Here is a 13,224-nt window from a genome sequence, read left to right as displayed (position 1 = left end):
TCCGAATTTGTTGATGGAAATGGACTGAAAATATGTTACTTGTTGTTTAAATGCTATATTTCATCCGTTTAAATAGCATATAAATAGGGGTTGGAGTCCCCAACCCTCTCCCCCACCTCCCCATCACCGTCCACAACTTACACCAACCGCCGGACTACACGAGCTTTGGGAGACATGGTAAGAAATACTTCTTAGAATTAGGCAAAACAACCATGATCTAAATGTGGCCAGAACTCGACAAGTGAGACACATAAATATTAAATATTATAAGAAAGTTTTCTACTCCTTAAACTTGATAGATTGTCCCTGATTTGATCAGATAATTGAGACCCATTCGTTTACGTCTTTGGTTATGCGACATTGACATTACGCCACCAGCAGTTCACGCGATCTCTTGAAGATGTCCATGATTAGAGATTACGCTGTCAATGTTGTGTTATACAACGTGCAATTAGTCCAGATTGACAGGTCATCTTGTTTTTGACAAGTTCAAGTGCAGACGATAAATCCGCCATTATGATTAAGTCAGTAGAGTTAAACGCCATTGACGTGTGTAATCACGTTACATACGTATGCTGTGAATGTATTTACACAAATCTTAATTAAACTGACGATTTAATATGGAACGCCATCACTGCCTAATGTGTCTATATTGTGGATGATTATTTTGTCATTACAAATAGTGATTCTATCATTACATCTGGTGGATTTATCATTAAATACGGTGGTTTTTGTCATTATGTGCGATGATCTTGACATTACATGCAGTGGTTATTTCATTCCATGATGTGATATTGTCCTTCTGTAATGTGATTATGCCATGTTATGAATATTACATTACACACAGTAGTCTTTAATTAAGCTACATGATGAGAGTTTGTCATTATATGTGTTATTGATCTTCATACTTGGTAAACTCATTAACAACTCATATAAGTTTAATGTTTATTAATGAATCATACAAGTCTACAATAAGATGTTGGTCGAAGCGTGTCTACCCGAAGAGTGAGATATACAAGATAAGCGGATCTGAGGTCACATGTTAAACAGATTAATTACCACCCGAGTAACTCATTATACGATGAGCAATAATATACCACCCGAGTAACTCATACTATGAGTAACAATATACATATACTCTTCAAAAAAGGTAGGGGATATTTAAATGCAAATACCTATGCAGGTTGCGATATGATAAATAGTCATGGACATTTGACATGCTTTGAGAGTATATTCACAGATGAAGAACTTATCGCCCAAACAGAAACACCAAGCTGCACATGCGACACGCAATAGCGCCATACACGTGGGGGGGGGGGGGGTCATTGTCAAATTTGACACTTCAAGGAAGGGTTAATGAAAACTGCTGCGTGCTGGTTTATCTATCCATATTTGCTTTCCTATCGGTTCTTGCATAAGATTTACTGTTTAGCCTATTTTTGCTTTAGTGTGTTACGTTTAATTTGATCGGGAGACGTGTTCGTCGACGTCAACGTCAACCGACAACACTGCAAGAATTGGCCGTGGCACTGAAAGAGGAGTGGGTCAGATTGCCCCAAATCGTGATTGGACGGTTAATTAGGAGCATGCCACGACGAATTGCTAAATGTCTAAGGATTGGTGGAGCAATTACTCATTATTAAGACAAAAATCAAAAACGTCCATTTTCACTTTTGACGGTGAATCTCTTTACAAGTGAAATTGGGCCTTTAGATAAGCCGCCCATATGAACTGTTTATGTTCATGTGTAGGAGATTGGCCTGTTATCAACATACACTGGTTACCTCTAATAAAAACAGCAGTGCATTTCCGCAGTTTTGTATCGTTTCTGAATATCCCCTACTTTTATTGAAGAGTATATTACGAAAATATGATGTGCATATTATATTTTGTGCGGTGGTCTTGACATTACGTGAAGTGATTTTGCAATTATGTGATGTGCATATTACATTAAGTGAAGTGCTGTCATTATAGTGTACACATGTATCGTAACTAGATGTACATTCTTCATTCTCCATGTACATTCTCCCTGCCAGACAGCACTCATAACAGTAGAAAGAAAATTAGAATGTTAGCCCGTTTTCGAATTTAAAACTGGTCTGTTGTTGTAGGATAACGCTGTAGAATAATATTGTTGAAAGTTTGAAATACTAGATGTTAATTGTGGCTGGTGTTCTCCATCTGATATATTCATATTCATCATGCGATATGATGTACTCATATTCTCTATCTTATCTGTTTCTGGTACTAGATTAATATGATTTATTCATGATATGACGTACTCATATTGTACTCTATCTAGGACAAATCTGTCTCTGATATCAGACGAATATGCTGCATCCATATTTACCATGCGATATGACATATTCTCTATCTAATGTTACAATTATGCCCCCTGGTTTCACAGTTAGAGGGTGAGGTGGCTGCTTCAATATGTTTTAAAGGGCACTATTGGTGTCAGACATTATTACATATGTGATAGAGCTAGTTAAACACATTCAAAATATAATTTTAACACAGAGATCATTAGAATGTGTTTAACCAGTTCTATCACGTATGTAATAATGGCTGACACAACTATGGAAAGACGGCACTAAGACAAATGGCAATGCACTATTAAAATCAGAGCGTTACGATTTCTACAGGATAGTGAGCGTTATTTATCATAACGACAATGAACCCATGTCTTCATTTTCTGGGAGCTTGTGAAGTCATTTTCTGAGATATTTCATTCCAAATAGAGAATACATCGTCTAGGAATTGTTTCAATTGATTTTCTAAATATAATCTGTAATCCACGCCATATTAGATTTCTGCAATTGAGTAAAATGTTTATTGTTAAATTACTGAATTGTGGTGCCGCCTTGGCTTCGTACGCACCGCCATACCAATAATTTTATTTGCAATTTGCTTCGCTAAATGTAAAATGAATGAAATAGGGTTAACGCCCTTCTAAACAATCTTTACCAAACGCAAAAGTGTAGTTATGCTAGGTTCCCACTGTCGTGCAATGCGTTGCGACACGATTGTCCATATTCAGTCCACGATCTGGTACGTGCACTAGTGTATTCAGTAAAAGAACATTGTCCTTAAAATACCATTACTGTCATTTCGGCTATGTCCTTTCTCACTTCTGGATGCAAGACCTTTGGGGGTAGACCGTCATTAAAATTCCTCTATTTAAATCTGCACTGCAAGTGAATTTTTAAAAACAAAAACCTCTCTCCTTCAAGTTTGCATATCTCAAAATATTGCTGGTCAACCTCATACGAATTTTGGCGCAAAGCATTCAGCCCAACGAAAATTTGGGGAAGAGTTGGCGTCGGGCAAAGAGACAGAGTTATTACCTCCCTTGAATAACTAACTCAAAAGGCCAATCTGATTAAAACACAGATCATATTTCGTTTTGTTTTTTATAGTTACAAATTTCGTTTGATTTGTCTTCACTACACCATGATCTGGAAGAGTTGTTATATAAACCGCGTTCTGGTTGATGTGGGGGATTAGCCAATGAAATGGTTTGTTGCAGCGTGTTCTTGGCATGCGATGCATAGAACTGTGGATATCCTGCTAGAAACGTGAATGTGTGACCCAGTACAACTGGTCAGATCTTTATGCAGTAGAGGTCATCGAAAGTATAACAAAGGCATGATAGCCTCTCTAAATAAAGAAATGAAAATGGTATAATTACTACTCTCTCATTTATGACCAACCTCCGCCAGGTCATCCTCTCATTTTACGACTGGCTCCTTTCGCAAGTTTCCTAGGAAACACTTGTCTGCCTTCTCACCCCGAATGGCAGTGGACGTTAAACCCGACTGTAAATCAATTTACAAGACATAGAGTTATACATATTGATTGGGTTTTTTTTCGTTTGTTTTGTGTTTGTGCTAACACCGGGAGCGAAACTGAGACCCCCTAGTTACACTGTAAGAACTGTCATGTTGTCTTTCTATATTGTATAACTACAGTTGTTTAGTTTTGTGATTTAATAATCGACGTCAAACCCCCTAATGTTGCCATATTAGGCTACACACTAGCAAAATACCTATGGTCACCTGATACGCAAAATGGAGGCAGGCCACCATTAAATTTCACCATCTCGGTACCCACAAATTGTAGTTCTTTTATTTATAGCAATTCTCCCTGTCTCTTTTCTCCATCTTTTGCATGCCCATTTTTGGTGATTTTTTGGTCTAGAATGGACGGAGAGGGTTTAAATTAACATTTTCTGCAAGGTTTTATTAAATAATCATGATTTGAGGTGGAAGGATAACGGGGTTGTCAGGTTGGCTACGGTGATCTGTACGGCAGCTAGTTACATGTTTTTAGTATGCTTCTTCAAGTTTGTGTATCTCAAATTTGAGTGGTCAACCTCATACAAATTTTAGTGCAAAGACATGACCATTTGTTCCTCTGTCTGTAGTGAAAAGCATTCAGCCCAAAGAAAATTTTGGGAAAAGTTGGAGGTGGACAAAGAGGCCAGAATTAAGATTGAAGTCAATGGGAAAATTAATGGTGGTCTGCATCCATATACGTCGCGAGAGTTACCTCCCGTACTTCAATTTATTAAACGTGGAAACTGATTAATTTTATAAGATTTTAATTCGTGTAAAATTGATTGTAAAAATATCTTTAATAATAATAAATAATGATAAATAATAATGCACTGCAAACAATAATAATATGAATATATACAATAAACAATCTTGGTAAATTACAAATGAAAGATAACAAACTTTTGTCAGTTACATGAACACGTCAACAATACATGTGTTAGTTATATATGAACTCATCAATATACACGTGTAATTTATATGAACTCGCCAACACACGTGTTAGATATACGAACTCATCAATAAACACGTGCAAGTTATATGAATTCACCAACAAACTTGTGTTAGTTACATGCATCAACACACGTGTGTTAGTAATATAAACTCATCAATATACACCTGTAATTTATATGAACTCGCCAACAAACTATCGTTAGTTACATGTACTCATCAACAAACGTGTTAGTTACACGATCTCATCAATATACACGTGTAATATAAGTTATATGGACATGTATTAGTTGTATGAACTCATAAACAAACGCGTTAGTTATGTGAATTCGTTATACAGACGTGCTATCAGGTGTTCTAGAAATAATAATTCAAATACCACTTAAATAAATATCCAGTTCTGTTCTCAATTTATGTAATAGAAATTGAAACAACGCCAATCGTCGGTATCGAGATTGGGGGAGTTAATTGGTCATTGCTCCTTTGAAACATAGATAAACAAGTCATCAATAGGCCTAGATGTGTAAAGGCCCTATGTATAACATCACAAATGAGTTAAACCAGGTTTATGTTTGTGTTTTTCTCCATGTACTGAATTCACACGCTTCTTCTTCGTTTCTTTAAGCACATGCGCAATTCTTTCTTCCTGTGTCTCGAACACCAAGTACCCCCATATAAAAAATAACACCCCTAATATGGAGACACCCAACTCTAACAGCTTTAATCGTACTCGTTGATTGGTCAGATCGTACAATAAACATTCTCCGTCACCTGTGCATATGTTTGACCATATAAGGCAAGTTGTGTTGATGACGTAGCCAAATAATACAGGTGCTGCTATAAAACCTGAAACATTAATATTATGTTTATGAGAACGGAATGAGATGGGGTTTAACGTCCTACTGAAGGGGCCAATGAAGACGGGACAACGTCATACTGAGTGCCATGAGGGACATTTTGCCTACGACCTACTCTTTTTTCGAATTACAACTGTCAAGTGTTCTTTTACGTGCCCGCCAAGGTGTACAAGGGGCCTCGGTTTGTCGTTTCATCCGAACGACTAGACATTGTGCTTTGCCAGACCCTCGGACCTGCATCACTGACAAAGTGAAACCGCGCCGGAAGATCACAAGGAACTTTATCTACCAACACCGAGATCTGCTTAGCGCCTTACACACTTAGCCACCGCGGCTCCCAAGTGTTTATGTTACAATAACAAACTCTTTTCCCGCGATGGCTTTATAGCAATACATTCACCGATACCATCGACAAAGAACTACATTTAGATATACACTTAAACTGTACGGCCATCATTGATTACTGACACTGCTATTAATCCGCCACAAATATATAGTTCGAAGAATATTTTCTACTTGGAAACTATATGTCTAAAGCTTAAATTTCTTTCCAAAAATATAATTAACTATTTGTTTTATTTTATTTCGTTTTAAATAAATTTCAAGTTTTGATTTTAACGGGACTATACCTCTTTGATTTTGGATGTAAGAGGACAAGCTGTAAACAATTAATTTTATGTTTCAAAATATTAAAGATACATTATGTAAGATTTAGATAAAGAGGTAGCCATTCCTGCTATAATAGTTCAAAATAGATAATTCAAAATGAATAATTTGAAAATCTCATGCCAATTACTCTATTGCGAGCGAAAATATTATCCTTTGAAGGTTTTACCAGAAGTACTCATTGTTCGAAGCTAAGTTTCGCTCCTCAATTTTTAAATAAAATTAAAATATCGCTGAACCGTTCTAATCTATTTAAAATTGAAGAAATCAGATGCCATCGAGAGTTGGTTATGGCCTGGATCAGTTAATTGTTGTCTAATTAATAATTTAGAAAACATTTCTGGCATAAAGAAAGACCTGCAATAGGCTGATTTAGCTCTTGCATAATGTATGTTTAAGATGAATTATATTAATTTTAGTTTATAATTTGGACTGCACTGCCTACAGTGTTACATACAATCGGTTATATCTCAACACTGGTTTTATCATCCCACAAAATAAACCAACACGTTATAACATCGACAGTTATAACATCGACAGGTCTGGTCATTTTAAAATTCTGAAACAAGTGGTGACCTAATTTACATAACAGTGGTATACAAAATGTCATGATGACCAAGGCTAGCTGGATTAACTTACCTAATAGTGTTATAAAAAAGGTCATGATGGCCAAGGCTAATGGTTTATCTTCATCCCCTATACTCCTGAAAAATAAATAGTGAGGTCATTGTATACGTATGCCTAAAAGTTGTTTTGTTGTTTTTTTGAAACAGCAGTGTGTTACGCCTCACCTCATCCCTTTTCCACAAAACCTCGTAAATTTTTTTACCTGATTCTTCTCCCTGATAAACACCCATGAGCGCTAAGTAATCATTGATATAATTATCCGTTAGTCTTCAGCGTAGTAAATTGAAATAAGAACAGTAATAAGAATATCAAGTGAAATGGGAATATCAAGTGAAATAGGAATATCAAGTGAAATTAGAATACTAAGTGAAATGAGAATAGCAAATGAAATAAGAATAGCAAATGAAATAAGAATAGCAAATGAGATAAAAAGATTACGTCAAATAAGAATATTAATTAAAATGAGAATACTAAGTGAAATAAGAATATTAAACATGCATTATGCAAGAGCAAAATCTGCTTATTACAAGTCTTTCTTTAGGCCTGAAATGTTATCTAAATTATCAATTAGACATTAATTAACTTATCCAGACCATAATAAACTCTCGATGTCAAGGCTAGCCTTCGATGTAGGCTGGATTAGATTCCTATATGCCGCTAACGGCCAAAGATAATAAATTAGAAAAAGTGGGATAATCGAGACTATGCTGTTTATATTAATGATTTTAGTAATGATAACCGAGACTATGCAAAAATGTCACCGGCTTCTTTCGCGGCTCATAGTGGATCAATTTGACTGAAATTTTCAGCAAATTACCTTTACACTATCTGGTTTTTAACTATTATAGCGAGAACTGCCATCTCTTTATCTTATCTCCCATAATGTATCTTTAAGTGAAATAAGAATATTAAGTGAAATAAGAATATTAAGTGAAATAAGAATATTAAGGTGGAATAAGAATATTAAGTGAAATAATTAAGAATATTAAATATACATTATATAAGATTTAGATAAAGCGTTGGTCGTTCGCGCTACAAAAGTTCAAATAAAGATAATGCAAATTGAGTCTGTTGAAAATTTCATTAAAATTAGTTTATTTTGAGCGAAGATATTTATTAGCCTTTGAAGGTATGACACGATGTGTGCACTGATTGCAACCACCATACTCGTTGTTCGAGGCTTTGCCTCGCTTGGCCATTTATAAATTAAATCATTAAATGAACCTTTCTAATCTACTTGAAATCGGACCAATCCGATAGCATCGAGAGTTGATTATGGTCTTGTCATGTTAATAAATGTCTAATTAATAGTTTATATAACATTTCAGGCCTAAAGAAAGACATGCACTAGGCAGATTTATCTATTGCATGATGTATCTTTAAGTGGACATAACAATAGTAAGTGGAAATATGGTAATAAGAATATTAAGTGAAATGAGAATATTGAACATGCATTATGCTTTAGTTAAATCTTCCTATTTGTGGGCCTGTTTTATGCCTTAAATGTTATCTAAATGATTAATTATACATTAATTAACTCATCAAGACAATTAACAACCCTCGATGCCATAGTTAGCCTGCGATATTTATGCTTTAGTTAAATCTTCCTATTTGTGGGCCTGTTTTATGCCTTAAATGTTATCTAAATGATTAATTATACATTAATTAACTCATCAAGACAATTATCAACCGTCGATGCCATAGTTAGCCTGCGATATTTAGTGGATTTGAATACGTTTTGTAATATCTCGGTTCAGATTGAAGAAATGTGACTGAGATTTTCAGCATATTTCTTTTTCATTATCTATTTTTTAAATCATTATAGCGAGAACTGCCAACTCTTTATCTAATCTTACCTAATACCCCTTTTGAGAATAGGGGTGAAATAAGAATAGAAACTGAAATGAAAATATTAAGCGAAATAAGAATAGAAAGTGTAATGAAAATATTAAGAGAAATAAGAATAGAAAGTGTAATGAAAATATTAAGTGAAATAAGAATAGTAAATGAAATAAGAATATTTATTGAAAAAGAAGATTAAGTGAACTAAGAATATTAATTGAACTAAATGAAATGAAATGAAATGGGGTTTAACGTCCTACTGTTCTGCTCCTAACCTGGGCTAATTGAAATGAGAATACTAAGTGAAGTAAAACTATTAAGCGAAATGAGAATATTAAGTGAAATGAGAATATTAAGTGAAATGGTTGAAATAAGACCTATAATAAATAGTTAAGTGAAAATACGGAATTAAGTGAAATAAGTTGCTCACCTCATCAGTATAATATAAGACGGTAGAATTAACATAGCTGTGAATATATCGGCCAACATCTGAGCTCCTATATAAGGATATATATAGGTACATTCATCACCACATAATCCCAACCTGGCTGTTCCTAATACACCAGTATTACACTTTATGAAGCCCTGGAAACAATTCATAAACAAAATAAATCCCTTGAAATTATGAGAATACAGATGAAAATGTTGTTAATATTCATAACATATCTTGTATGTCTTACATACATATAGGGGACTACTGTTAAAGGGGCTCGTGTTAAAGGGCGGTCGACGGATCGACCCCAATGTAGAGCGAGAAAGTTCTTCGTCTTGTCAGGGGGTCTGGCACAAATAAACATCTGGTACAGAACAAACACATATAACATTATTTACAACTCCGCTCATATTCATGACATACAGGTGAGGGTTATTTACGTATTTACAAGATTGAGTCAACTGAGGGCTTTGTCAAGAGACGTAGAATTTGTTTAGTTAATTAAACTGTTCATCAGGTCTTATATAATAATATCTATCAAAGATGCCGTCCCGCATACAAACTGTGTGATTTGATGATATATCAAAAATTCGCGAGGAAATATCCCAAGATGTAAAAAAAATCTATTTTTAGAAGCCATGTGTGTCATGTGACTTGATTATGGGGGGGAGGCGGCATTATCAGAATGTATTTGTCGTTAGTAACTGTCCATTTGCCAAGAAAATTCTTGTATTATCCTTTGCCAATTTTTTTTTCACCGCCGTTTAATTGTTTACGTTTAAAGTCCTCAACGTCCCCAAAACCGCCTAGCCATTCGATCAAGAAATAACAGCCGCTCCCTAAGTCAAGCTGGCAAATAATAAGCCTTCGGGCTGACAGTTAGTGATACCCTGACATCCCAGTGCTTACCTCGTGGGTATTTATCAGGGAATCTAGTATTTTTCTACTTTCCATTTATACCAAATTTGCCAAACTTTTATTGGGGGTAACCACTCTATAAATACTTTAGTGAGAATATATCTTTAAGTGTGCACTTCAATGAATAATGGGCGGAAACGCAAGTGTAGGGGCACAATTTACCCCAGAGCCCACTTCATTGATGCAGCAAAAATAAGAAGTTAAACCCCATTTCATTTATTATAACCTGTGCAACGAACAACATATTATGGATATATGTAACATCAGCAAAACAGTATTACAGTTCGCAAATGTAACACGAAAGAAATTTTCACGAAATTTAGAAAAATAAATGTACTTACGGTTTCCGACATATTCCGACAGCCAGCCACACATGGAGAATAATAAGATCGGCCATCATCGCCACAAGTTGGAAGAAATAAAGATTCCGAACAGTAACATCCGGGTAACTGCTGATAGTCAAGTTGGTTTGTGCTGTTTAAGATATAAAATAAAATGTACATTCCAAAGGTGTTCATTCGGTTAGTGATAGGACAAGCTCTACATAAATAAAGTTTTCTGTTCAAAGATTCCAATGTATCGACAGTAGAAAATCAGTAACATCGTAAAAACACGAACTCGAATTCAATATTGGTCAAATTCAATCAATATTGATGTTATTATATTGTCGTCAAAATATGAGATCCTAATATCCAATATTTAAGATAAAATGAACATGTTAAAATCAGTACACAAGTCGGGTGTCATTGGTAATGAGAAAAATAAAAACATATCCTACAAGACAATGGCTGATTCAAAAACGACCAAATAAAAATTATAAAATGACATATTTGACTATTTGACTCTATTTGCCTATACAGTTTGACTCTATCTGATTATACATTGTGACTCTATTTGATTACTCCTAATTTTACCAGAACAGCGCCAATATACCTTACCTATTGTGATAACCCTGTATCGATGGCCCAAAGCATCCAAATAAGGTAGTGAATGCATTTAATGCTGTAGACACTGGATACAAGACGAGTATAAGTCGAATACATTCTCTAATATTAAACTTATAACCACTGATTAAATAACCACCCAGCAATACACCTATAGTAGCTGATATACACCGCGTTGTACCTGTAACATAAAGAACACACGCTATATGTGCACCGCGTTATATATGTAACATAAACAAAGATACCTCGTTATACCTGTAACATATATGCACCACGTAATACGTGTAACATATGCACCACGTAATACGTGTAACATAAATAATACACCCTAGATATACACCGCGTTGTAGTAGTTATACACGTAATAACAATACATCGCGTTATAACATAAATAATACACCGCGTTGTAAATGTAATATAGAGCAACGCACTCCTAGATATACCATTTTATACCATGTTTGTCTACCTCAATCCTTATTATATCAGTCGTTGCAAGGAATATTATGGCAGGGATCAACAATAGATCTTAGCGGGAAAGGGTTTTCTTACTTTTTGCTGCATAGTTTGAAAAAAGTTTCATAATGTGGACTATGACCTTTACACGACATGATTATTTTCGGTCTCAATAAAACATGAATAACTCAGGTTGGCATACATGTACTATACATTTGAATACTAATCTCGTATCACGATAAAACATGTATAACTTGGGTTGGCATACTCTACGTTTTAAATCGAATCCTGTATTACAATAAAACATGAATAACTTGGGTTGATATAGTAAGGTTTTAAATCTAATCTTGTATCACGATAAAACATGAATAACTCGGGTTAATATACTTTACGCTTAAAATCTATCTTGGCTCATGACAAAACATGAATAACTCGGGTTGTCATACTCTACATTTTAAATCTCATCTTGCAGATAACACATGAATAACTCGGGTTAGCATACGCTACGTTTTAATTCTAATCTCGTATCACGATAAAATATGAATAACTCGGGTTGATATACTCTACATTTCAACCCTAATGTCGTATCATTATGCCCTACGCTTTAAATCTCACCATGCATCACAATAAAACATGAATAACTCGGGCTAATATGCCCTACGCTTTAAATCTCACCTTGCACCGCAATAAAACATGAATAACCCTTGTTGGCGTGCTCTACGTTTTAATCACAATCTCGTATCGCGATAAAGTATGAACAACTCGAGTTAAAACTCACCTTGTGTCATGGTAGCTGTGTGGGATGCGAGTTGAAACTGTGTCATGAGATATGGAGGCGAGTAGAATAAAAACCCATAGTATGACATATTGATAAAACACATTCCCATTAACACCAGTACGTACACCGGGCATGTTATTATTCTATAAATAGATACAGGGAGCTCTGAAATTATACAACGATAAACAATAAACGAGGGTTGGACGCTAACACAATAATATATACATTCGACACATTATCATTTTATTTATAGACACAGCTAGCTTTGAAATTATTCATTAAAAGACAAAACATGCCAGTTAAAAGCTAACAAAATAAAGTTAGTACATAACGGAATTTCTAATTTTTTACAATTAATACAAATAAACGAGTGAAGGGAGCTAACAAAGTCTATTGCACTAGGTATAATTTAATTTTCACCTTGTATATTTTGCTAATCAATGTAAAAAAAAACCAAATGGTCTATTGAGTTCCATCGATCGTCTAGTCGTTCGGATGGTACGAAACCCGTATACACGATGGCGTGCACCTAAAAGAACCCTTTGCAGTTGAAATTTACGGGGCTGTCCGGACAAAATTTCCCTCATATCACACTACAAAGGTATGCCCGTCTTCATTAGCCGAGTGGGTGCAGAAAAGTAGGACTTTAAACCTCATTTCATTTCATTTCGGTCCCCAAAAGAAATATTCTCTTTATCTGTATAGTGCATGTTTGATAAAATTGACTTTCTTAAATGTAACATTTCTTTTGTCGTTCAATATACTTGACTCGACGTATCGTAATTAACTGTAAAACATGTCTTCCTTTTATATATTTAGTGGTTGTTATATAATTATAACCTTAGTAAAATGCGTGGCGTTTTTGTCTTTCACTAAAAATAGATTCGACATACCTCGATTTAACTGTACATGCTACTTA

At 34.9% G+C, this 13,224-nt stretch overlaps 1 protein-coding gene across 1 annotated transcript in view; it reads right to left on the bottom strand.

Moving 5' to 3' along the window:
- Positions 1-4,617: 4,617 nt before the first annotated feature.
- Positions 4,618-13,224, bottom strand: part of LOC126810853 (solute carrier organic anion transporter family member 2A1) — a 77,498-nt gene continuing 68,891 nt past the window's right edge. Inside the window, exons 5-10 of the mRNA XM_050536169.2 lie at positions 12,306-12,470; positions 11,069-11,255; positions 10,472-10,604; positions 9,210-9,364; positions 6,950-7,014; positions 4,618-5,633 (exon numbers count right to left, since the gene is read on the bottom strand). Coding sequence (XP_050392126.1) covers positions 5,332-5,633; positions 6,950-7,014; positions 9,210-9,364; positions 10,472-10,604; positions 11,069-11,255; positions 12,306-12,470 — 1,007 coding nt within the window. The 3' untranslated portion in view covers positions 4,618-5,331. The remainder of the gene's footprint in view (positions 5,634-6,949; positions 7,015-9,209; positions 9,365-10,471; positions 10,605-11,068; positions 11,256-12,305; positions 12,471-13,224) is intronic.

Source organism: Patella vulgata, chromosome 1, assembly GCF_932274485.2.
Source record: "Patella vulgata chromosome 1, xgPatVulg1.2, whole genome shotgun sequence".
In the NCBI taxonomy this organism is placed as follows: Eukaryota; Metazoa; Mollusca; class Gastropoda; family Patellidae; genus Patella; species Patella vulgata.
This window is presented reverse-complemented; position numbering and strand designations above follow the sequence as displayed.